Below are 22,291 nucleotides of genomic sequence, written 5' to 3' on the forward strand. Positions count from 1 at the left end.
ACCATCAGCTGCCAGTGTCTCGGGTGGAGATAGGCCCTTGAAGCACCTTTCGCAAATTTTTTTCCCTCTCTTTCTTCCTCTTCCTCTTCTTCTTCTCCTTTTTCCTTTTTCCTTTTAAGTTTATTTATGAGATTCTGGAGAAATGGCTCAATGGTTAAGAACATAGGCTATTCTTCACAGGACCAAGTTTAGTTCCCAGTATCCTTGTGGCAGCTCACAACAATTTGTAGCTCTAGTTAGTTCCTGAGGATCCAATGCTCTCTTCTAGCTTCTGCAGCCACCACATACAGGTGTGGTACATAGACATGCATGTAGACAAAACACCCATACACATAAAATAAAAATAATTAATCTTTAAGAATGTATATGTGATTATTATCTGTTTGTGTGTGTGTGTACTTGCATGATGTGGGTGCATGGGTTTGTGTTTAATAGTGCATGTGTGGAAGTTAGAGGATAACCAGAATCTGTTCTCTCCTTCTGCCTTTATGTGAGCTCTGGGTATTGAACTTGGGTTGTTAGGCCTGTGCAGCAAGCCCCTTTAGCTTCTGAGCCATCTTCTGGACCCCTGTTTATTCTTTAAATATGAACAGATAACTCAATTTTCAGTTGTTCTGTTTAGCTCTTCTTTCTGATTTATTTTCACTGATACTTTTGACTATAGATATGCAGTATATATTGTGCTTCAGTATTTTGCACCATTATTTTTATAGATGCTTTAAATCACATAATATTTTTTTATTTTTGAGTTTTGAGTTTTCAAGACAGGGTTCCTCCTTGTAGTCCTGGCTATCATAGTATTTGTTCTGTAGACCAGGCTGGCCTCAAACTCAGAGATCTGCCTGTCTCTGTCTTCCAAGTGCTGGAATTAAAAGCATGCGCCATCTTGCCTAGCTGTAACAATATTTTATTATCGCTAAAAGATAACTAGTATCAAATACATATTTATTTGTATTTTATACAAATTAAACTGCAGTCAAAATCTTAATTTAAGAAAAAAGTCTTTCTGCCTTTATCATTACTAGTATTATTTATCCTATAAACTTCTAAAATTGCCTGCATGCAGCAGCCCAGGAATGAGGGAGTCAGAAGGACAGCTTGTAGGAGTCCTCTTTTGTTCTGTAGGTCTTGGGATAGAGCTCAGTGCTCATGCAACCTTGGTTGCAAGCACATTTACCTCACTGGCCTTACTTTATTATTAGTAAAGACCTTGATTTTTATAACGCAATATCTCTGAACTTTATCTTAGAAAATACATGTTTGTACCATTTTTTTTAATCATTCTTTACAGGTTTAGTTGTATTTCTTAAAAATACAATGGAATCTTTTACTTTGAGTCTTGTAACCATATTTGTGCATTGTTTTTAAAGACATGAGTTTAGTTTTTTATTACAGTTTTATTTAATACTTTTTTTTTTCCAGGAATGATGTTTCCAATGACTTTGAAATAAATGTTGAAGTTTACAGCTTGGTAAGCAGTTAAAAAGCTTTCTGAAATGAACAATAATATATTTCCTTAATAATACCAAATTTTAAGATAGTTATGCTTTGGATTTGTGTGCAGGTACAAAAGAAAGATTCATCAGGCCCTGATAAGAAGAAGAAAGCATTAAAGTCCAAGGTGAGAGTTATAGAGACCTAGTAAAAGCATCTAAGTCAGTGTTCTATTGCTGTGAGAGACTCTGTGACCATGCAATGCTTATAAGGGAAGCATCTAATTGGAGCTAGCTTATGTTCAGGTTTAGTCCATTATGGTCACAGCAGGAAACATGGCAGGCAGGCGGTGCTAGAGAGGTAGCTTGAGTTCTACATCTGAATCAGCAGGCAGCAGGAGAGAGAGACTGGGCCTGGTTTGAGCTTCTGAAACCTTCAAGTCCATCCCCTCTGACACTTCCTTTATCAAGGCCACACACTCTAAGGCCACACTCTAATGGTGCCACTGTCTGGTAAGTTTCAGTGATTTAAAGTTTTGTTTTTTTTTAAATCAATTACAGGATCCAAATTTCTATTTACTGAATTAAGTATAGGTATGACTGTAGAATGTAAACATACACAAGTCATTGTAAGTGTAATCAGGGCCCTTCTAATACATGCAAATATCTTATTTTCTGAATATTGCTTAAAAATTGAGTTATAGCTTACTTCAGCTCCTTTGTGCTCCTGTCTCAGCAGGTCTGCAAGGCCAAGGTTGAGAAATATGATTACTGGGGTCTTGGTTTCCGCCTTTCTAATCTTTGTTCTTTTGTTTTCTTCCTAAGTCATTAGACATTTCTTCCGGCTGGGTGGTGGGGGCACATGAGTTTAATCCAAGCACTTGGGAGGCAGATCTTGGACAGCATGGTCTACAGAGTGAGTTCCAGGACAGCCAGGGCTACCCAAAGAAACCCTGTCTCAAAAAACCAAAAAAGAAAAATTCTTTTCTGTCCCCAGTTTTAAAGTCTTCCTTTATTCTAAATTTTTTGTTGCACAAGTTGCGCGCTACTTCCAAAGAGTAAAGCAGTGTTTGAAAAGCCTTGATAAAGGAATTTAGTGTGGTCTATAATGTTTGTATTTAACAGTTATTTTCTATGTAAGAACATTAAAGCTCTGAATTGCAATATTTAATAGAAAATATGCTAAGCTCTCTCCTTTTCCAGGCTATTACTCCAAAGAGACTTCTCACATCTATAACTTCAGTAAGTAGAATTTTTCTAAAAATCAAATTCTCTTGATAAATCTACATTTTTAATAAAACTACAAATTGAGAAACTAGCTTTAAGCCTTTACTAGTATAGAAGTCTTTAAAATGCACTAACGGGTCCCAGGACTTGAGAGACAGAAGCAGGGGCAAGTCCAATCTGGACTACAAAGAAAGACTTTCTCAAAGTAAGTGAATGTTAATTACTGGTACTTATATAGGAAGCGTGTTTTTTCAACTGTAGTCCTTGTAGTGTTAAAATTTTGTACTTTATTTCATACTAAATAATAGATAATTAATGTGTCTTCTTCATCCTTTTTTTTGTTAGAAAAGCAACCTTCATTCTTCAGGTGAGTGGATCTAAACTATTTGAAGCTTTAGAATAAGTAAATTTAGCAGTTGCATACCTTTATAAATATATCCAACCATACACACCCATATACATACGCCTTCTTGATTTGGTTTGAAAAAGTATTTTCTTTTTTAAGAGTTTTAAAAAATTTTTTTCATGTGATGTGTGTATTTGTGTGTGGCTCCTCTGGAACTGAAGTTACAGGTGGCTATGAATCTCTTATGGGTACTAAGGATTAAACCTGGGTTCTCTAAAGAAGGTCCAGTGCTCTTAAGCACTGAACTGCTTCTCTAGCCCCTTAAGATAGATCTTTAATTTTAATTGTGTGTGTGCACGCCTGTTGGCACGTACATATCTGCATATGCAATGCAGGTGCACATAGAGGCCAGAAGAGGATGTTGGATTTCCTGGAGCTAGAGTTAAAGGCAATTATTGTAAGCCACATCTTAATAAGTGCTGGCAATTGAACTCTGGTCCTCTGTAAGGACATTGAGCGTTCTTGACTATTGAGCCATCTCTCCAGCCACAGGAAGACATTTCCTACAGGGATTTTTTTTTTTATTACTGGCCAGAATAGATTGTAGTCTGATTTGTTAGGCAGCAATATAAGCTAATCATTAGGGGTTTTTTCAGATTATAGCAGTGATGACTAGTCACTTAGTAATTCCAGCAAGTAGTGTTATTCTTCAGCCTTGCTTCACTTTTTTTATTATCAACGCCATGGAGTTTGCTTCTTTTTTGTTTTTTTTCAAGACAGGGTTTCTTTGTGTACCAGTCCTAGCTATCCTGGAACTAGCTTTTGTAGACCATGCTGGCCTCAAACTCACAGAGATCCGCCTGCCTCTGCCTCCCAAGTGCTGGGATTAAAGGCGTGCGCCACCACCGCCCAACTGAACTTTGCTTCTGTAACTTACTGATTTCAACTAGCATTGTAACATGTCAACAAAGCATCTCTCTAGGGCCCTGGGAACTGGGTTGCTAGTGATCAAGAAAAGTCCTCTGTAATGAATTTAGGCTCAGGTTTTCAAAGTGGGTTGTGATGGAACTGGCCTCATTTACGTCGTGTGTTTGTTCTCTCAACTGTGGTACAAGAAAGTTACTAAGATCACTCAGGATTACCAATAGTAAGGGAGTCTTTTCCATATTTCTTGTCATTTTATTTACTGATATGTGTCTGTGTATACATGCACATATCTAGGTCAGAGTTCGTTCTCTTCTTACACTTTATAGATTCCAGTGATGGAAACTGGGCCATAAGGTTTGGCTTGGCAAATGCCTTTACCTACTGAGCCATCTAGCTGGTCAACTTCTCTGAATTTTTTTATGGGGAAATTGCTTTATTTATGTCGAAAAATTTTTAGGTTCTGTGTCATTAAAAACATAATTTTACCAAATGTTAAGAAGTGCTTGAGCCGGGCGGTGGTGGTGCATGCCTTTAATCCCAGCACTCGGGAGGCAGAGGCAGGCCTGGTCTACAAGAGCTAGTTCCCGGACAGGCACCAAAGCTACAGAGAAACCCTGTGTCGAAAAAAACAACAACAAAAAGCAAAACAAAACAAAAAAATAAGTGCCTGCATTTCAGTTAAAGATAATTTTCTAAATACTTTTGTTAGGAAAGCTTGGTCTTTGCTTTTCTTCCATATTTAAAGTCGAGATGAGACAGTGATAAGGCTGAGCAGGTAGATTCTTATATGTAGGCCTTACGGTCTGAGTTTGATCCTGGGGTGCCACAACATGGCAGGAAAGAACTGACTTGTCAAATTGTTCTCTTGATCTTCACAAGACTGCACGTGCACACAAACAATCAAATACACTAAAGTAAAACTGGAGGACATTGCACATGGAGCCTCAAACTTGTGAGTGATCTCAATACTTGAAAAGCTGAAGCAAGAGGATTGTTGTGCTTTCATGGCCATTCTGGGCTGTCTGGTAGTCTAGCCTGCCTGGCCAAAGGGATGCGTCCCTGTCACAAAAGACAAAGAATGAAAAGGAAAATGAGGCAGATTCTCTCCGGCAGTTTTTATTTAGTGAGAAGTCATTGCTTATTACTTAGTGTCATGGTCACCGTGCTAATGCTGTGGAGACCATGACCAAAGCATCACTTAGAAAAAAAGGCATTTAATTGGGGACTTGCTTCCAGTTTCAGAGGGTGAGTCCATCATGGCCGGAACCAGACAGGCAGTAACTGAGAGCTTTACATTCTGATCCACGGGCAGTGGTTTGGGGCATTGGGAGGTAGGTGTTGAAAGAGGTTGAGACTGGGCTTGGCATGGGCTGTTTAAATCTCAAAGCCCACCCCCAGTGATACATCTCCCATGAGGACACACAGCAAGGCTATTCTAGCAAGGTCACACACCCTCATAACTTCTCAAATGATTTATCAGCTGAGGACTGAGCATTGAAATATGAGCCTATGGGGCCATTTCTATTCAAACTTAGGAAAGCCAAACTGAACTAAATTTTGCTGCATTTCTCTACAGTTATGGCCAGTCCAGGAGGTCTCAGTGCTGTGCGCACTAGCAACTTTACCCTTGTTGGATCTCATACGCTGTCATTATCTTCCGTTGGAGACACTAAGTTTGCTTTGGACAAGGTAATTCTACTGGACTTATGATTGTGTGTACACTCAAAAATATTAGTCTATAGAAATTCCAAAATACTTTCAAATGTTTGAAATCTTTGGCTTAAATACACATTCTTAGAATTGTACATTTTAATAGATAGAGGTATACATGAGTGATATATGTTGGGAGTATTTTGCATATTGATACTATTAAATAGATTTAAATAAAATCTTTGGTCTAGTTTCTGTGACAGTTCTGATTAACATTAGGTGTCGCATTTAGGTATTATTTATATTTTGAAACAATTCAATATGTTATGGATTTAGCTTTATATATTTTATATATAGAAACACAGTTCCTGCTGTGTCATTGAGGCTTGCCCAAAACTTGCTAAATAACCCAGGCTAGAACTTCCTTGGTCCTCCTGCCCTAACCTCTCACTGTTGGGATTATAGACATGTGCCAGTATCAGCTTTTTACTTTACGAGATCTTTCCCATTCTTCCTTCCTAAATTTAACGCTTCAGACTTCAGGTCTGTACTTTTTCACTGTGGAGTGCTTCTCACCATAGTGTGAGGTGAGTAAACATTGAAATAGCTGATGAGACTGTGGTAGGGAGCGAGAGACTCAGATTGACTCCTGATAGATACATAATATGGTGACTGTTTTTTAAATACAGATTTTTTTTTTAAAAAAAAAATAGAGTTTTTAAATCTTAATTAAAATTTTGTATTGGCATGTAATAATTTGCGTATTTACTTTAACACATGTGCACAGTGTGTCTGATCCAGTCAAGATAATTAGATTTTATATCTTTTCATTCTTTACTGTTTAGAACTTTTGAGATCCTGTCTTAGTATTTTCTTAAAATACTTAATAGGTTATTATGCAAATAATCCTCCCACTGTGATGTGAACACTAGAATTTATTCCTTCTAATGGTAGATTTTTTTTCCTGGGGTTTTTGTTTGTTTGTTTTTGTTTTTGAGTTAAGGGCTCCCATAGCCCAGGCTACCATCAATCTTGTGTGTGGCCGGGGCTGACCCAGAACTCCGAGCCTTCCATCCCTACCTCTGAATTGCTGAGACTCCCAGCTTGGGATACCGTGCCTAGCCTGATTGTGTTCTAGTACTTGCTTGACTTCCCACCTCCTCCACTGCCCGCCTTTCCTGTTTACCTTCTCCATCTCTAATGGCTATTGACTTCAGGTGGACTGTGGAAATTCTTCCCGGGTGGAGAGAGCATGCAGTCTTTGGGTACTTTGTATCAGGTTTCTGTAGTCGGAACAGAAAGGTGAAACTGCTGAAGAGAGGCTGGGCTTCTGTCGTTCGGGCAGATTGTAGTTTATGTCTCCTTCTCTGGTAGCACTGGAGGCCGACCCCAGCTTTCATGCAAGCTGTGCTGGTAACTTCATTGTCAGGGCTCTTATTTCCCCATAGGGGATATTAGATTAATACTAGTCAGCCTAACATTAAAACTACGAAAATATTAGTTTTGGTTGATAGACAGTGCTGACCATGATTTAATTTTTACTATTGCTAATGTAAAAATTATTTTAACATGCTAATAGCTAAAATTGTATATAAGTTTTATTTAGTAATTTGACTAGTCTTAACACATTGAGTGATTCTGGATTTTTTTGTTTTCTTTTTGTTTTCTTTTTTGTTTATTTTAGATAAATTTTGATGTAAGAGAACAGGAGCTACTGGGCTATTTGTTCCAGGAAAAGGTTGCTTTATTTTCTTTACTTAAAATTAGTGTGCTTAAGAAATCATTTTCTGCCTGTATTATTTCTTAATCATGTTATGTTAAGTATATGTTCTGATGAATAAGTTGTACTTAATAATTTAAAAAAAGAACTAATGTTTTCTTCAAAACAATAACCAAGCCTTGATTTGTGGTCCATGTGTGTTTGTTTCCATAACCACTCTTGTATATTTTTTGTTTATTTGAATAATTAACAATATGCATGTAGAAACAAAAAATTTATTCTTTGGGCTCTTATATATGGGCATCTTTTAATATACTTTCATAATTCTAAATTATGAAAGTTTTCTTTCATAAACTATTAAAGTTTTCTTTATATATAAACTATATAAAGTTTTCTTTCATAAACTATATAAAGAAAACTATAAGTTTTAAATTTTCTCATTGTTTTCCTTGTAGGTTTACTTTAGAATTTACTATATATACTTTCCTCTATTTTGTGTTTCTTTGTTGTTGTTTGAGACAGGATTTCTTTATGCAACAGCTTTGGCTGGTTGTCTGGAACTTGCTCTGTAGGCCAGGCTGGACTCAGACAGAGAGATCCACCTGTCTCCTGAACTCTGGAATTAAAGGCAGTGCTACCACCGCCTGGCTTTTTTTTTTTTTTTTTAAAGACAGGGTTTCATTTGTATTTGGCTGGATTTGAACTTACTATGTAGCCAAAAGATGACTGTCAACTTCTTACCTAGCAACCTTCCAGGTGCTGGAATCACAGCCCATTGGTCTTCATGGCTTAACATTGGCTGCTGGGAATCAAACCCAGAGCTTCATGCATACTAGGCAAGCACTCTACCAACTGAGCTGCATTCCCAGCCCACATTTTATAATTTTTTAAAATCTATATTCATGTTGATTATTTTTCTGATAAAATTATTCTAATTTGACTATATTTGATAAACTAAAAGAACTATTGTTATGATATTTTAAAATTGTTTTTATGTGTATGAGTGTTTGGGCTGCATATGTGTATGTGTACCATGTATGTGCCTGGTTCCTGCAGAGGTCGCAAGGAGGGAGTTAGATCCTCAGAACCACAAGTGGTAGATTTCTGTGTTATCTAGGCTGAAAACTAAAGGCTGAGTCCTGGCACTTCATTGGTGAATCTCAGTCAGTTGCAGTCTCAAATCCAATGTGACATACAGAATACTTTTGCTTTATATGTTGTAACGGCGTAAGCGAATGCAGACAGATTGTCAAAATATAGACAGCTTTAATGGAGGAATAGACTTACAGAACCACCATTCCCGCGGAGACCAGGAAAGCAGAAGCGAGCGCTGGGCGCACGCTCGCCAAATTTATAGGAAAACTTTAGCCTGAGGCGAACACACCCCCTAAGGGGTGGGACTTATCCCTACATCTCCCCCTTTTGTCTAAATAAGACAGAACTAAACCAAATACAACTATATACAATAATAACAAATAAATATAACAAACAATATTGAGAATCAAAAGTTTTGCTAAACATTCTATCTCAAGGAGTCTAAATAATGTAGAGAGTAACTACAATTATATAATCTTCAACTCCATCAAAGATCCGAGAAGGCAATAAATATTACTTAACAAACGATCCAAATGTGTAACAATTGACAAAGACAACTGACTACCTGAGCAATCACCCAAAGTCTCGTTTGCAATGTTGAGTCAACCAACTTTGGCTAAGGCCTAACATAACTGACATACCATTATTAAAGGCAAGGAACTTTTCAAAACTATCTTACCCTGTCTTGGCAGGATATGACAGTCCTGTTGTATCCATTGATGCACGCTCTGTATCTTTGTCAGTGGTTGAGGTATGGGCTTTTCTTAACCCAAAGGCCAGTTCTGCCAAGAAGACAAGCTCCCAGTGGAGTGTCTTTGGTGCTCAACGTTCTCTCGGGAATAGAGCGGTGTTGCCAGGAGCAATTGTGTCTCACTATCACGAAACTCTGAGTTATATTAAAGGCCATATTCTACAGCTCTCCAAAGAGGTTGAAGATTATCTATCTATACTGAGTATAATCTCTATATATCTAAAGAACCTGATTAGTCTAATTACAAATGACAAACTTAGATGACTATTAATCTATATAATTCTCAATATCTATCTAACTTAAAGACTAAAACAATAAACAACTGTGCAATATATGAAGACAATGATCTTCATCTGTAAACAATGTCATTACATATCAAATGTAAACAATGTTATTACATAAATAGTATCAGAGGTAGAAATGTACATTGTGATATGGTAGATGTATCAATACAATATAAGCATATTCTTATACAAAAATAGAGGTAGGAACACTCACATTCAATATTCAATATGTCAATATACAGAAAACAGTACCAATACAATTTTCTAAAAACAGTAACTCACAAATACCAATCATCCCATCAAACCAGTTAATCCCCCCCCCTTTTTTTTTTTTCGAACATACCCCTAATTCCATAAAACATCTCCCCATCCCCTCAACCCCAAACCAACCACTAAAAGATGTCCCTAACCCTGAGGGCAAACTCTGTTGGGAGAGGGGACGTCGTCCTCTAAGATTGCTTCAAGCTGACATGGGGGCGATGTTCTCCTTAGGGGCTCCTGTGAAAGCAAATGATGGTAAAATTCCCAAATTAACCTTTGACCTAAGAAAATTATAACTAGTCCCTGAGCACTTTGAGAAGGTCCGGCCAGAGTGTTGTCAAAAATGTGCACCATTCGAAATTGTCTTGTGCAGTTGGTACCAAAAAACAGGTCTCATATTAGCGCGTAAAAAAGAGAAAAAGAAAAAAAATATTCATGACGTCATAAAAACCAGGTTGAGTTGATGTTGTGGGGCCCCATCTTCATCCTGGAAACTTCAAAAATTACTGTAGGGAAATTTGTTGCTTGTTATGGGAAATTTAAACATTAACAACAAGGACATATTCTGACATATAAAGAAAGACACAGATATGAGGAAAAGCAAAGAAAGTTTATCAAGTATATAATTATCCTCATTCTGTCCCATTTCATGGCTCCTGATCTGAGACAGAAACTCTGAGATATCTCTTATCAACAGGCTTGGAATTGAAGAGGGACTGAGCCATAGTCCAACTCCAAAACCAGCTCTACATATTTATAAAGAAGCGTTCAAAGAGAAAAAAGAAAATATATATATAATCAATACTTACTCATGTTACTGTTGAGTCTTAGTGGGTCGTAACTATTTTCCATCCATCAGTTATTAAATATTCAGGGTCCCTTAAATTCTTTGAAGATCAGTATTTTCCTGTGGAGATAAAAAAAAAAAAAAACCTGCCCCCAACCTACCTGAATTCCTTACCATCAGTATGCTCGCCATCCTTGTGAATGAATTGTTATTTATCTTTTCCAAATGGCTTTTCTTCTTCATACCGAACCTTTATTAATTTTGACGGTATCCACAATTGTTCCTCACCTGTGGAGATAAGAGCAAAACCCCTTCCCCAACGCAGCACATCTCCTGGCTTCCATTGTGAGGTCAGCACATCCTTGAAATAAACTGGTTGATTTAGTTCAGTAGACTTTTCCATTATCCAATGTCTTTCTGCAGCCGTTGTCCCCTTCTCATTAGCGTTAAGAAAATTCAAGGTTAACAAAGCATTATGTAACCTATTTCTGGGGGTGTTTTCCACCCCTTTCTGTTTATTCAACATATCCTTTATAGTTCGATTTGATCTTTCTATGACTGCTTGACCTGTAGGATTGTATGGTATACCTGTAACATGCTTGATATTGTAATAGTCAAAAAACCGTTTCATTTTCCTAGAGGCATAAGCAGGACCATTATCTGTCTTTATTTGTGTAGGTATACCCATGATAGCCATGACTTCTAATAAATGAGTGATTACTGAATCAGCTTTTTCTGAACTTAAAGCAGTTGCCCACTGAAAGCCTGAATAAGTGTCAATGGTGTGGTGAACATACTTCAATTTGCCAAATTCTGCAAAGTGAAACACATCCATCTGCCAGATTTCATTCCTTTGGGTGCCCTTTGGATTAGCCCCTGCAGGCAGTGGCGTTTGGTTATAGAAAGAGCAAGTAGGGCATTTCTTTACAATCTCCTTAGCTTGTTGCCATGTGATAGAAAACTCTTTCTTCAAACCTTTGCTATTAACATGATGTTTTTTATGAAATTCAGAGGCTTGTAGCACACTACCAATCAATAATTGATCAATTTCTGCATTACCTTGTGCTAGAGGACCTGGCAGACCCGTATGGGATCGGATGTGTGTTATGTACATAGGGCAAAGCCTGTTCCTGATCAAATCTTGAACCTGGATAAACAATGAGGTTAGTTCTGTATCATCAGGTATAAATTCAGCAGTTTCAATATGTAAAATAACTCTTTCTGCGTATTGTGAATCAGTAACTATATTAATAGGTTCTCTAAAATCCCTTAGCACCATAAGAATGGCATATAATTCTGCCTTCTGGACAGAATCATAAGGACTTTGTTCCACCTTACCCAAGTCTTCCGATTTGTAACCTGCCTTCCCTGTTTTATTGGCATCAGTATAGAATGTACGGGCTCCAGTTATTGGAGCATCACGGACGATTCGAGGAAGGATCCAAGAAGTTCTCTTTATGAAGTTAAGCCTCTTGCTTTTTGGATAGTTGTTATTAATGTCTCCCAAAAAATTAGCACAAGCTCTTTGCCATGTTTCATTATCTTCCCATAATTTCTTTAGTTCATCAGCAGTGAAAGGCACTATAATTTCTGCTGGGTCTATGCCTGCTAGTTGACGAAGTCTCAGCTTGCCTTTTATAATTAACTCAGAGACTTTTTCCACATAAGTTTTCAGTTTTTTACTTGGTTTATGTGGTAAAAAGATCCATTCCAAGATAATATCATCTCTCTGCATTAAAATTCCTGTAGGAGAAATTTTGGATGGTAATATGACGAGAATACAATCGAGCTCTGGATTCACCCTGTCCACATGTGCCTGTTGTAATTTTTCCTCAATTATTGTCAGTTCCTTTTCTGCTTCAGCTGTTAATTCTCTGGGACTGTTTAAGTCTTTATCACCTTCCAAGGTTTTGTTCAAATGAATTATTAGATCAGGTGTTATCCCAACAGCTGGTCGTAGACTGGAAATGTCTCCTAACAGTCTTTGAAAGTCATTAAGAGTCCGTAGGCGATCTCTCCTAATTTGTGCCTTTTGTGTCTTAATTTTTTGCAAACCTATTTTATAACCTAAATAATTAACAGAATCTCCCTTCTGTATCTTCTCAGGAGCAATTTGCAATCCCCATTTAGGTAAAAGTATCTTTATTTCTTCAAACAGTCTGTTCAAGGTATCCATGTTTGAATCGGATAACAAGATGTCGTCCATGTAGTGGTATATTATAGATTTGGGAAATTTCTTGCGTATTATTTGCAATGGTTGGTTCACAAAATATTGGCACAAGGAGGGGCTATTTAACATACCCTGGGGGAGGACGGCCCAGTGGTACCTCTTGGAAGGTTGAGAATTGTTGTAAGTAGGCACCGTGAAGGCAAATTTTTCTCTATCTTCTTTTTGTAAAGGTATGGTGAAAAAACAATCCTTTAAATCAATAACTATAAGAGGCCATCCTTTTGGTAATAAAGAGGGCAAAGGGATTCCAGATTGCAGAGGACCCATAGGTTGAATAACCTTGTTGATAGCTCTGAGATCTGTCACCATTCTCCATTTACCTGATTTTTTCTTAACCACAAATACAGGAGAATTCCAAGGGCTGGTAGATTCTTCTATATGTCCAGCATCTAATTGCTCTTGTACCAGCTGTTCTAAAGCCTGTAACTTTTCCTCAGCTAGAGGCCATTGCTTTGTCCATATTGGTTTCTCAGTCAACCATTTTAGAGGCAAGGCTGTTGGTATCTCTGAAGGGGCTTCAATTACTTGTTCTTGTATGGCCCGAATGGCCGGTTTTCTCCGTTTGTAATATCTTTTAATATTATTCTCAGAAATATAGGCTCTAGAAGTAGCAGGAATGTTAATTTGGGTATTCCATTGTTGTAATAGGTCACGACCCCATAAATTCATTGCAATATTGGCTACATATGGCCTTAATTTTCCTATTTGTCCCTCAGGCCCTATACATTCAACCCATCTTGTGCTCTGTCTTACTCGAGATAGGGTTCCAATTCCCAGGAGCTGAACATTTACATTCTGAAGAGGCCAATACGGATGCCAAGATTCTGGGGTAATGATACTTACATCAGCACCTGTGTCCAGCAGGCCAGTAATAAAAATGCCATTTACACACACTCTCAGCTTAGGTCTTTGATCATTTATAGAAGTTTGCCAAAACACACGTAACTCATCTTTCTGCTCATTATCGTTTGTAACAGTAGGCATGAGGTTTCCTAATTGTCCTGACGAGGCACGTTCTCTGCAGAAACTGGAAATGACTGAACCATGTTTGCCATGGGGGCCTGTGAGGCCCCCCCTCTCACGTTTCCCGTCTGTATCAGGTTGCCTTGTCTATCTCTTGTAGACCTGCATTCATTCGTCCAATGTCTACCTTTTCCACATCTTCTACATAAACCTGAAGGCTGAGTCCTCCTATTTCTGTTATTTCTAGAAGATGCATTATTATTATTTCTGAAGATCCGTTGTTTACAATTCCTTTTCATATGACCCATTTTGCCACAATTAAAACATTTGGTATTCTGGTGTCTCCTTTTACCATTGGAAATTGCTTCTTCTACCCATGCTTCAGTGCCATAATCAAATGTATCAACATCCAGTGTATGCAAGACCCATTCTTCCAAGGGTGCTGATCTGAACCTTAAAGGCCCCAAAATCTTTTTGCATTCCACATTTGCATTTTCATAAGCCAAAGACTCAATCATTATACGTCTTGCGTCAGGGTCAGGTATCCCTATTTGCACAGCCTTAGTAAGTCTTTGTAAAAAATCACTAAAAGGTTCTCTCAGACCTTGTTTAATTGTGACAAATGATTCCATTCTCTGTCCTGGGTCTTGTACCCTGTCCCAAGCCCTTAAGGCTGCTGTAGTGCATATGGAGAGTGTGTTTTCGTCCAAATTAGCTTGTTCCTGAGGGTCAGAAAAGCGTCCTTCACCTAGAATTTTATCTAGGGAGATGTCACTTCCCTTCGCCTTTTCTTGCTGTTCTAAAAGTCTAGCCTCTTGCCTGAACAAGCATTTCCATTTTAAGTGCGGCCCACTCTCAAGGACTGCAGAGCTCAGCTGGAGCCAGTCCAATGGCGTAGCTCTGCTTGTGGATGCCCAAGACTTTAGCATCTCTTTAACAAAAGAGGAATGCATCCCGAAAGTCATGACAGCCTGTTTAATTTCTTTGAGATCATTCATACGGACATGCTCCCATGTATCTTCCTTAATGACCCTAGGGTTTCTGGAACCAATCACCTTCTCTGTTGTTATTACTGGAAAGGCAGGTAGAGCTGTAGGTAGAGATTTGTGGAAATTGTCCCGGAGGGATTTACCCACAGATGTAGTTAAAATTTGCCTTTCTACCGTTTGTTCTTCTTCATCAGAATTTAGAAATTCCTCAATCTTTTCAATTCTATTCACCATTGCCTTCTGCAATGTCTGTATCTCCTGTCCAGAATTATGTTCCAAAGCCTTCATTGAGGATTCTAAAGTATGAAGTTTGTCCATTAGAGATAAGTTCTCATCTTTGGACATAATTTTTATGGCATAAACCGTGCCTTCTTGTATTGACAATCTTTCTGCCAATCTGTCATAAGCTTTAGACAAAATCCGATAGTCACATTCAGCAGTTTTGATTCTCTCAGTTACTATTTCAGTTCCTACAGAAAGGGACTGAAGCTTACAACCCAAATCAGCTGTTCCCTCTTCCATAGTAATGAGTTTCTCCTTAATATCAGCCACTAATGTTTCAGTTCCTACAGAAAGGGACTGGAGCTTACGATCCAAATCAGCTGTTCCCTCTTCCATAGTAATGAATTTCTCCTTAATATCAGCCTGTAATGTTTCAGTTCCTACAGAAAGGGACTGGAGCTTACGATCCAAATCAGCTGTTCCCTCTTCCATAGTAATGAATTTCTCCTTAATATCAGTCTGTACCTTTTTTAAATTTTCCTCAGTTGATCGAGTCATGTTAAACAAAGATCTGTTCTCCTCCTGGAGAACTTCAAACTGATTCTTGAGAAGATTGTTGTCATTCTCAATTGTTTTTAAGCGTGCAACCTCTGCTCGTAAAGACTTTATCATATTTCTATTATCAAACCATATAGTGCCAAGGAAAACTACGAATCCCAGAAAGATCCATAGAGGTGGGGTGATAGACACCTCTTGTAAAATCTCCCACATGGTACAATTAAAAAAACTGTTAAATTCTTGAATGGTAACGTGTTCAGACATTTTAATTATAAAAGAAAATTTTTTCTCTTACCTGCAACGACTGGTTCCTGCCGGTGGTGGTCTCTGTGGTTTTGGAGCCTGTCTTGGAACTAGCTCTTGTAGACCAGGTTGGCCTCGAACTCACAGAGATCCGCTTGTCTCTGCCTCCCGAGTGCTGGGATTAAAGGCGTGTGCCACCACAGCCTGGCCGGCCTTGAACTCACAGAGATCCGCTTGCCTCTGCCTCCGGAGTGCTGGGATTAAAGGCGTCTGCCACCACCGCCTGGCCGGCCTTGAACTCACAGAGATCTGCCTGCCTCTCTGGATATTATGGGCCTGAAGGCAGAGTGTATCTGGGACTCAGCCCTGGGGCCCGAGTCATAAACTAAGAAAATGACACCCGGGAGCGTGCTGTGTTAGCTAGCAGGCTACGCGCTTGAGTCGGGGGCAAAATAGCCCGACGTTGGACGCCAAAATGTAACGGCGTAAGCGAATGCAGACAGATTGTCAAAATATAGACAGCTTTAATGGAGGAATAGACTTACAGAACCACTGTTCCAGCGGAGACCAGGAAAGCAGAAGCGAGCCAAATTTATAGGAAAACTTTAGCCTGAGGCGAACACGCCCCCTAAGGGGTGGGACTTATCCCTACAATATGTTTCTGAGAAAAGGGTGTTCCAAAGTTCAGCCGACTTGAAGGAGCCTCTTATAGAGAGAGGTTTCCTTTAGGAAGTAGAAATGTCAGTTCAAATATTTTAGGGAAAACAGTGATGAAGTATAAAGCCATCAGAATGACAGGATTTTGAGCTTAGAAGTAGAGTGATTAATCCATTGTTTTGGGGTCCCTGTTTCAATGGTGTGTTTGTGTGTGTTGATAGTAGGTGCTTCTTCACTTGAAATGACTTCATATCCTGATAATCTCATCATAAATTGAAAATCACTTAAGATACCTAAACCTACTAAGCATGGCTTAGCCCTCCCTTCCATAAACATTACATTAGCCTGTGCTTGAACAAATTTATCTGACATAAATCCTATTGTATAAGAAAGTAAGGAGTATCTCATGCACTTTGTCAAATTTTTTAATTAGTAAAAGCTTGCCAAAGACATGAGATGCTCTAAAGTAACAGTCCCCTCTCTGTGGCTGATGAGAACCTGTGACGGGCAGTGATGTCCAGCCCTGAGAGACTCAACAGAGAGCTGTACTGCGTCTTGTTAGCCTGAGAAAGATAAAATTCAAAGACAGTTTCTGCTAAGTGCATGTTTACTTATTGCAGAGTATCAAATGTCATAAATTGAATCATAACTGGTTAAGAATATTTATGTGTTTAAATTTCTTTCCTTTAAAACAAACTTGTTTTCCTGTGACAAGTGATGCACATGAGTTCATCTGTGGTAATAGAACACGCACAGCTGACTGACTGTTGTCATGCTATACACATTCTACTCAAGGGGCAGGTAAGATGACAGGCCTGTGGACCTGCATGTAAAGGTGGAAGGAGAGAACAGACTCCATCAAGTTGCCCTCTCACCTCCACAAGTGTGCTATGTGCACACACACAAATGAAAAATAGATAAAATAGTCCAGATGGTAAACTGTGTAAAAAATTTTTAAATTTAGGTAAATATAAAGAACTTAAGGCAAAATTCAGTGAGTTTTGACAAGTGTACACCAAGCACGGTACACAGCATTTCCACCATTCCTTGTGATCAGCCCCTGTTCTCACTTCTGCCCTCATGCGTTATTTTGGCTCCATGTTAAACTTCCTTTAGGAACATGTGCAATCTTTTAGTCTAACCTTTTTTGCTCAACGTTATAGGTTTTGAGGTTTATTCATGTTGTGTGTTAGGAGTTCATTGTTTGAAAAACGATCAACTGGATGTGATGGTTTACATCTTTAATCCCTGTACTTGAAGCAGAGGTAGATGGACCTCTCTGAGTTTAAGGTCAGCCTGGACTACATAATGAGGCCCTGTCTTTCTTAGGATCCAGGCATTATGCTGCCAGCCCCCTGTCACCTGACAGGATGTACCTAGTAGCAATTCAGACAAATACTTAGTCAGCCAGTGCCCTAGATTACCTACGCCATGCACTGCATAGCTGTTTAAGGCTCTGCAGGCATGCACAAAAGGTCCCTTTAAGAGACAAGCTCCACCCATTCCAGCTCCCCCCCCTCCAAGAGACAGGAGGTTTATTTGTGATTTTGTGATTCTCTCTCTCTCTCTCTCTCTCTCTCTCTCTCTCTCTCTCTCTCTCTCTCTCTCCCTCCCTCCCTCCCTCCCTCCCTCCCCCTTCTTTCCCATTCCCTGTCTCCCAATAAAAACCTTTGTAAGCATGGTCTGCATAGCATATCTGTCTCTCACCCGTGGAGTTCCTTGGACTCGCTCGCACTGGATCCTAACAGTCTTGATAAAAAGAAAAACAGAAAAACAACCCTTGACACAGATCAATAAATTGGAAATGATTCATTGAGTTAGAATTCATTCAACAAAAGTACAAACTTTTAAATGAACAGTTTAGTGGCACTTAATACATGGATGGGCATGTTCAGCTATCATCTTTTTTTTCCAAGATAAACCCATGTCTCTAAAACTTTGGGTTCTTCTGTGATGTTTGAGTTGTTTCTGTCATTTTAGCTTGATTCTGTGGTTGTGTGTGCATGTAATTGTATGAGTGCCTCGTTTTTGAGTTTTGGGGCTTATATCCAGGAATGTGACTGGGGAATCATAATGACAGTCTGGATTATCCTTATAAAGAACCACAGTAATAGGAGGTTCCACTTCCAGGGTTTTTCTTTTTGAGACATGACCTTCCTAGGAGCTATGAAGTGGCTTACTGGTTTGAGACAGGCTCTGTCCTCCATTTCAGGCATTTCTCCGGTTAGGGCTGTAAGTTTGAGCCACCATAACCACCTTTCTTGTGAGTCTGATTTGCATTGAGTTTGTCTTTTGGCTCTTTTGCTGTTGAATTCTTTGGCTTTTCTGGGCACGACACATGTGGATCATTTGATCAACATGTGAGTAGTGCAGATGTCTCATGGTGAGAGGTGTCATGATAGTTCTTTTAAAATTACGTTTATTTACTTTGTGTGTGTGCTTGTGCATGCCATAGCACTCATGTGAGGTCAAGGACAGTCTCTCCTTCCCCTGTGTCAATTCCTGGGGATGAAATTCATTTCTGCCCAGGGAGCCATCTTGGTGGCCCTGTTTTTGTTTATGTTGTTTTGAGACAAAGCCTTAGGTGTCCAGTCTGGCCTTGAATTTGCCATCTGAGGATGAGCTTGAACTCTATCCCAGACTCCGCCTCCTACTGTGTAGATGAAATTTGTGCCACTACTCTGGGCTGTAATTGTGTTCATTGTTTTTAGATGTTTCTGTTAGCATATTAATATACATATTAGTACATTTTAGTTTGTTTTTTTTCATACGTGCACATTCCCTCCAGAAACCCTAGCCCTTTTGTGACTACACCACTGAAGATGTCTTCCCTCCCCACCGTCAATCTCCCTGTAAATCCCCAGGGAGGGGTGGGGCCCTATGAGCATCTCCCCCTTCCGAGGATGCTGACAGGCCTAATCTTGCAGAGCTCCTGAGCCGGTGGCCACAGCCCTTAGGAGTTCAGGGATGTAGTGGCCATGTTATGATGCAGGGATCCCTGAAGCCGGTGCGTCCCACACCACCCCTCCTCTCCCTGTTAGATTATTGCCCCTTCCTTCACTCGGCAGTCCTTTGTTCTCTGAATTTTAGCAGATTATGAGTCTCTGTGCTTTGCTCTTAATTTCTGAGGACCCTCTTTTCTGAAAGGTTTAATTTTGATGAAGCCTGTTTTATTTTCATCTTACTTGTGCTTTTTATATCTTATCTGACTTCACTGCTAAATCTATGAGCATGAAATTTTACTTCTATGTTTTCTTCCTTTGGTGATAATAGCTCTCATATTTAAGTCATAATCTATTCTAAGTTAACATCGATGTTATGAGGTCGAGGTTCAGCTGTTCTGCTTAGTAGGATTTTTTTTTCTTCTCATGTTGGCACAAACTAGAATCATTTGAGATTAAGAAACCTCAACTGAGCCAGGCGATGGTGGCACACACCTTTAATCCCATCATTCAAGGAGGCAGAGGCGGACGGATCTCTGTGAGTTTAAGGCCAGCCTGGTCTACAAAGTGAGAAAGTGAGTTATAGGACAGCCAGAGAGACACAGAGAAACCCTGTCTCAAAAAAAAAAAAAAAAAAAAAAAAAAAAAAANAAAAAAAGAAAGAAAGAAAGAAAGAAAGAAAGAAAGAAAGAAAGAGAAAACGAAAGAAACCTCAATTGAGAAAATACTTCCACCAGTTTGGCTTGTGGGTGGTCCTGAGCTACATAAGACAAAAGGCTGAGCAAGCCAGTCGGCAGCACTTCTCCACGGCCTCTGCTTCAGTTCCTGCCTCCATTCCTGCCCTGACTTCTCTCAGGGGTGGACAGTGACTGGAAGTGTAAGATGAAATACGTCCATTTCCCTCCAAGTTGCTTTGAGTCGCAGTGGGAACCCGATGAAGACACCAGCCTACATTTCTGCATGTGAATTTCCAGTTTTCTCACTACCATTTGCTTAAGACTGCTCTGTTTCTTAGAATAGTCTTGGCACAGTTTTCAAAAATTAATTGACAAAAAATAATCACATATCAATATGTGGGGTTATTTCTGGTCTCTGTCTTTGATTACTGCAGATTGGGTCGGGCTTTGTGCATGCCACGCAGTCCTCCACCTCTGGCACAGCTTCAGTTCTTTCTTGGCTCTCGGTTCTGTTTCGTGTGCCCGTGTGTGATCTCTCTATCTGCTGCTATCATACTGTGATATCATAATTTGTGAAACTGGAAAGTATGATTCCTCCATGTGTTCTTTTTGATGGTTTTGATTACTTACTTGCAGTCCTTGCAATTTCATACAGATTTTAGGATTGGCTTTCCTGTTGTGTGGCTTATTTGTCTTTATTGCTAAGTACTGCTGCATTACAGGAGTGTACACTGCTGGTCTATCCAGACTCCTGAGTGTCTCCTAATAAAGGAGTCGGCAGCTCCTAGTCTCAAATCTCCTTTCTTTTCTCATTAATTTGAATATTGGGACTTTTGTTTTTGTAAAATTCTACCTTGAATGAATTTATTCTTTAATTAAAATTATCTGTTGCTGAGGAACCAGTGGCTCTTTTATACTTCAGCTTTAGAATGTAATGTATTTTCATGGTATAGTATTTTGTGTTCATGATTTATCAAGAAAGATCAAACTTTGAAACGATTTTACAAATAAGTTCCCCTTTTTCTTCACAGGTACCTTTTTTATCTCCTTTGGAAGGTCATATCTGCTTAAAAATCAGCTGTCAAGTGAATTCAAGTGTTGAGGAGAAAGGTTTCCTAGTGAGTAACATTTCTGTTCTTCATTATCATCTTTTGCCTTCCTGAAGGAAGAAAGCCTATATGATCACATGATAAATTGGTTTTGTAAGGATTCGTTGCATTTTCCTCTAAGCCACTGACTGTGCTGGTGTTAGGATATAATTAGACACAGAAAAGAATCTCTTTAAATTGGCTTTAAAATTTTTAATTATATTTATTTATTTGGGAGGTGCACATGTATGCCACAGTGTATTTATGGAGTTCAGAGGATAAGTTGCAGAAATTGGTTCTCAAGATCAAACTAAAGTCATAAGACTGGCAGTAAGTGCCGTTATCCACTAAGCCATCTTGCTAGTCCAGGAGGAGCTTTAATTTAGTATGGAGGAAGGAAGTGAACCTACAAGTGCATTACATCATAAGAGAAAGCAGAGGGCGCACTGCTGGGAACTGAGAGAGCATAAGCTGCTTAGTCAGCAGAAGCAGGGAGAGATGCTGCGGGCAAGTGGGACAGTGTCCTGGGTGTCCCTTCCCCCGTCACCCCAACCAAAGGGAAGGAGGAGAGAGTGCTGAATATTTCCGGATAGTAAGGGCTTAGCCTGGGGACAGAGGTTAGAGAAATGGACCAAGTATTTTAAAGAAATTGAACTTCATTCTGAAGCCAATTGAGTGACTATTACAGAGTTTTAAGAGATGAAAATAGCCACATTTTGAGTTTAGGATAATCACAGTGAGTGGTGTGTAGAAGGTGGTTTAGAGAACAGCAATCTGAAAGATGGGCTAGCTCACTAGGTCTCAGCCACTCTACATGAGAGATGAGAGAAGACAAGCGTGGGTCATAGTGACTTGTCTGCAGGAAGTGAGACGGGAAAAGGCAGGAGAGTGCTCAGACTGATCCCTGCCTTGCACAAGATGGGTAGCAGGATGCTGCTGAGGAAGGACACTGGGGAGTAAATCTACTTCTCTTAGTGACACTTAAAGTAGAAGTGGCGGGCTTCTTGAGATATTGGTCTCATTTTACAAAGAATATACATTGGTCATCTCAATTTTGCCATTGCATTTGTTTTGTTGCTTTTTTTTTTAACAGTCTGTTTTATATAGCACTGGTCATTCTAGAACTTGCTATGTAGACCAGGCTGGCCTTGAACTCAGAGATTCACCTGCCTCCCTGCTAGAATTAAAAGCTTGTGCCACCACACCCAGCTCCACTCTTTTTTTTTTTTTTTTTTTTTTTT

The 22,291-nt window shown here is 39.2% G+C and overlaps 1 protein-coding gene across 7 annotated transcripts in view; it reads left to right on the forward strand.

Annotated features, from left to right (window-relative positions):
* Anln (anillin, actin binding protein) overlaps nt 1–22,291 on the forward strand; it is a 69,801-nt gene that overhangs the window by 35,918 nt on the left and 11,592 nt on the right. For 4 of the 7 annotated variants that reach the window (XM_050124897.1, XM_050124898.1, XM_050124900.1 and 1 more), the window contains 7 exons: nt 1,423–1,471; nt 1,565–1,621; nt 2,637–2,675; nt 3,006–3,027; nt 5,510–5,622; nt 7,268–7,321; nt 20,994–21,080. In XM_050124897.1, coding sequence (XP_049980854.1) covers nt 1,423–1,471; nt 1,565–1,621; nt 2,637–2,675; nt 3,006–3,027; nt 5,510–5,622; nt 7,268–7,321; nt 20,994–21,080 — 421 coding nt within the window. The remainder of the gene's footprint in view (nt 1–1,422; nt 1,472–1,564; nt 1,622–2,636; nt 2,676–3,005; nt 3,028–5,509; nt 5,623–7,267; nt 7,322–20,993; nt 21,081–22,291) is intronic. The other 3 variants (XM_050124899.1, XM_050124902.1, XM_050124904.1) reach the window with 1 other exon arrangement.

Source organism: Alexandromys fortis, unplaced genomic scaffold (assembly GCF_014885135.2).
Source record: "Alexandromys fortis isolate MF-2015 unplaced genomic scaffold, M_Fortis_MF-2015_v1.1 scaffold_204, whole genome shotgun sequence".
Classification (NCBI taxonomy): domain Eukaryota; kingdom Metazoa; phylum Chordata; class Mammalia; order Rodentia; family Cricetidae; genus Alexandromys; species Alexandromys fortis.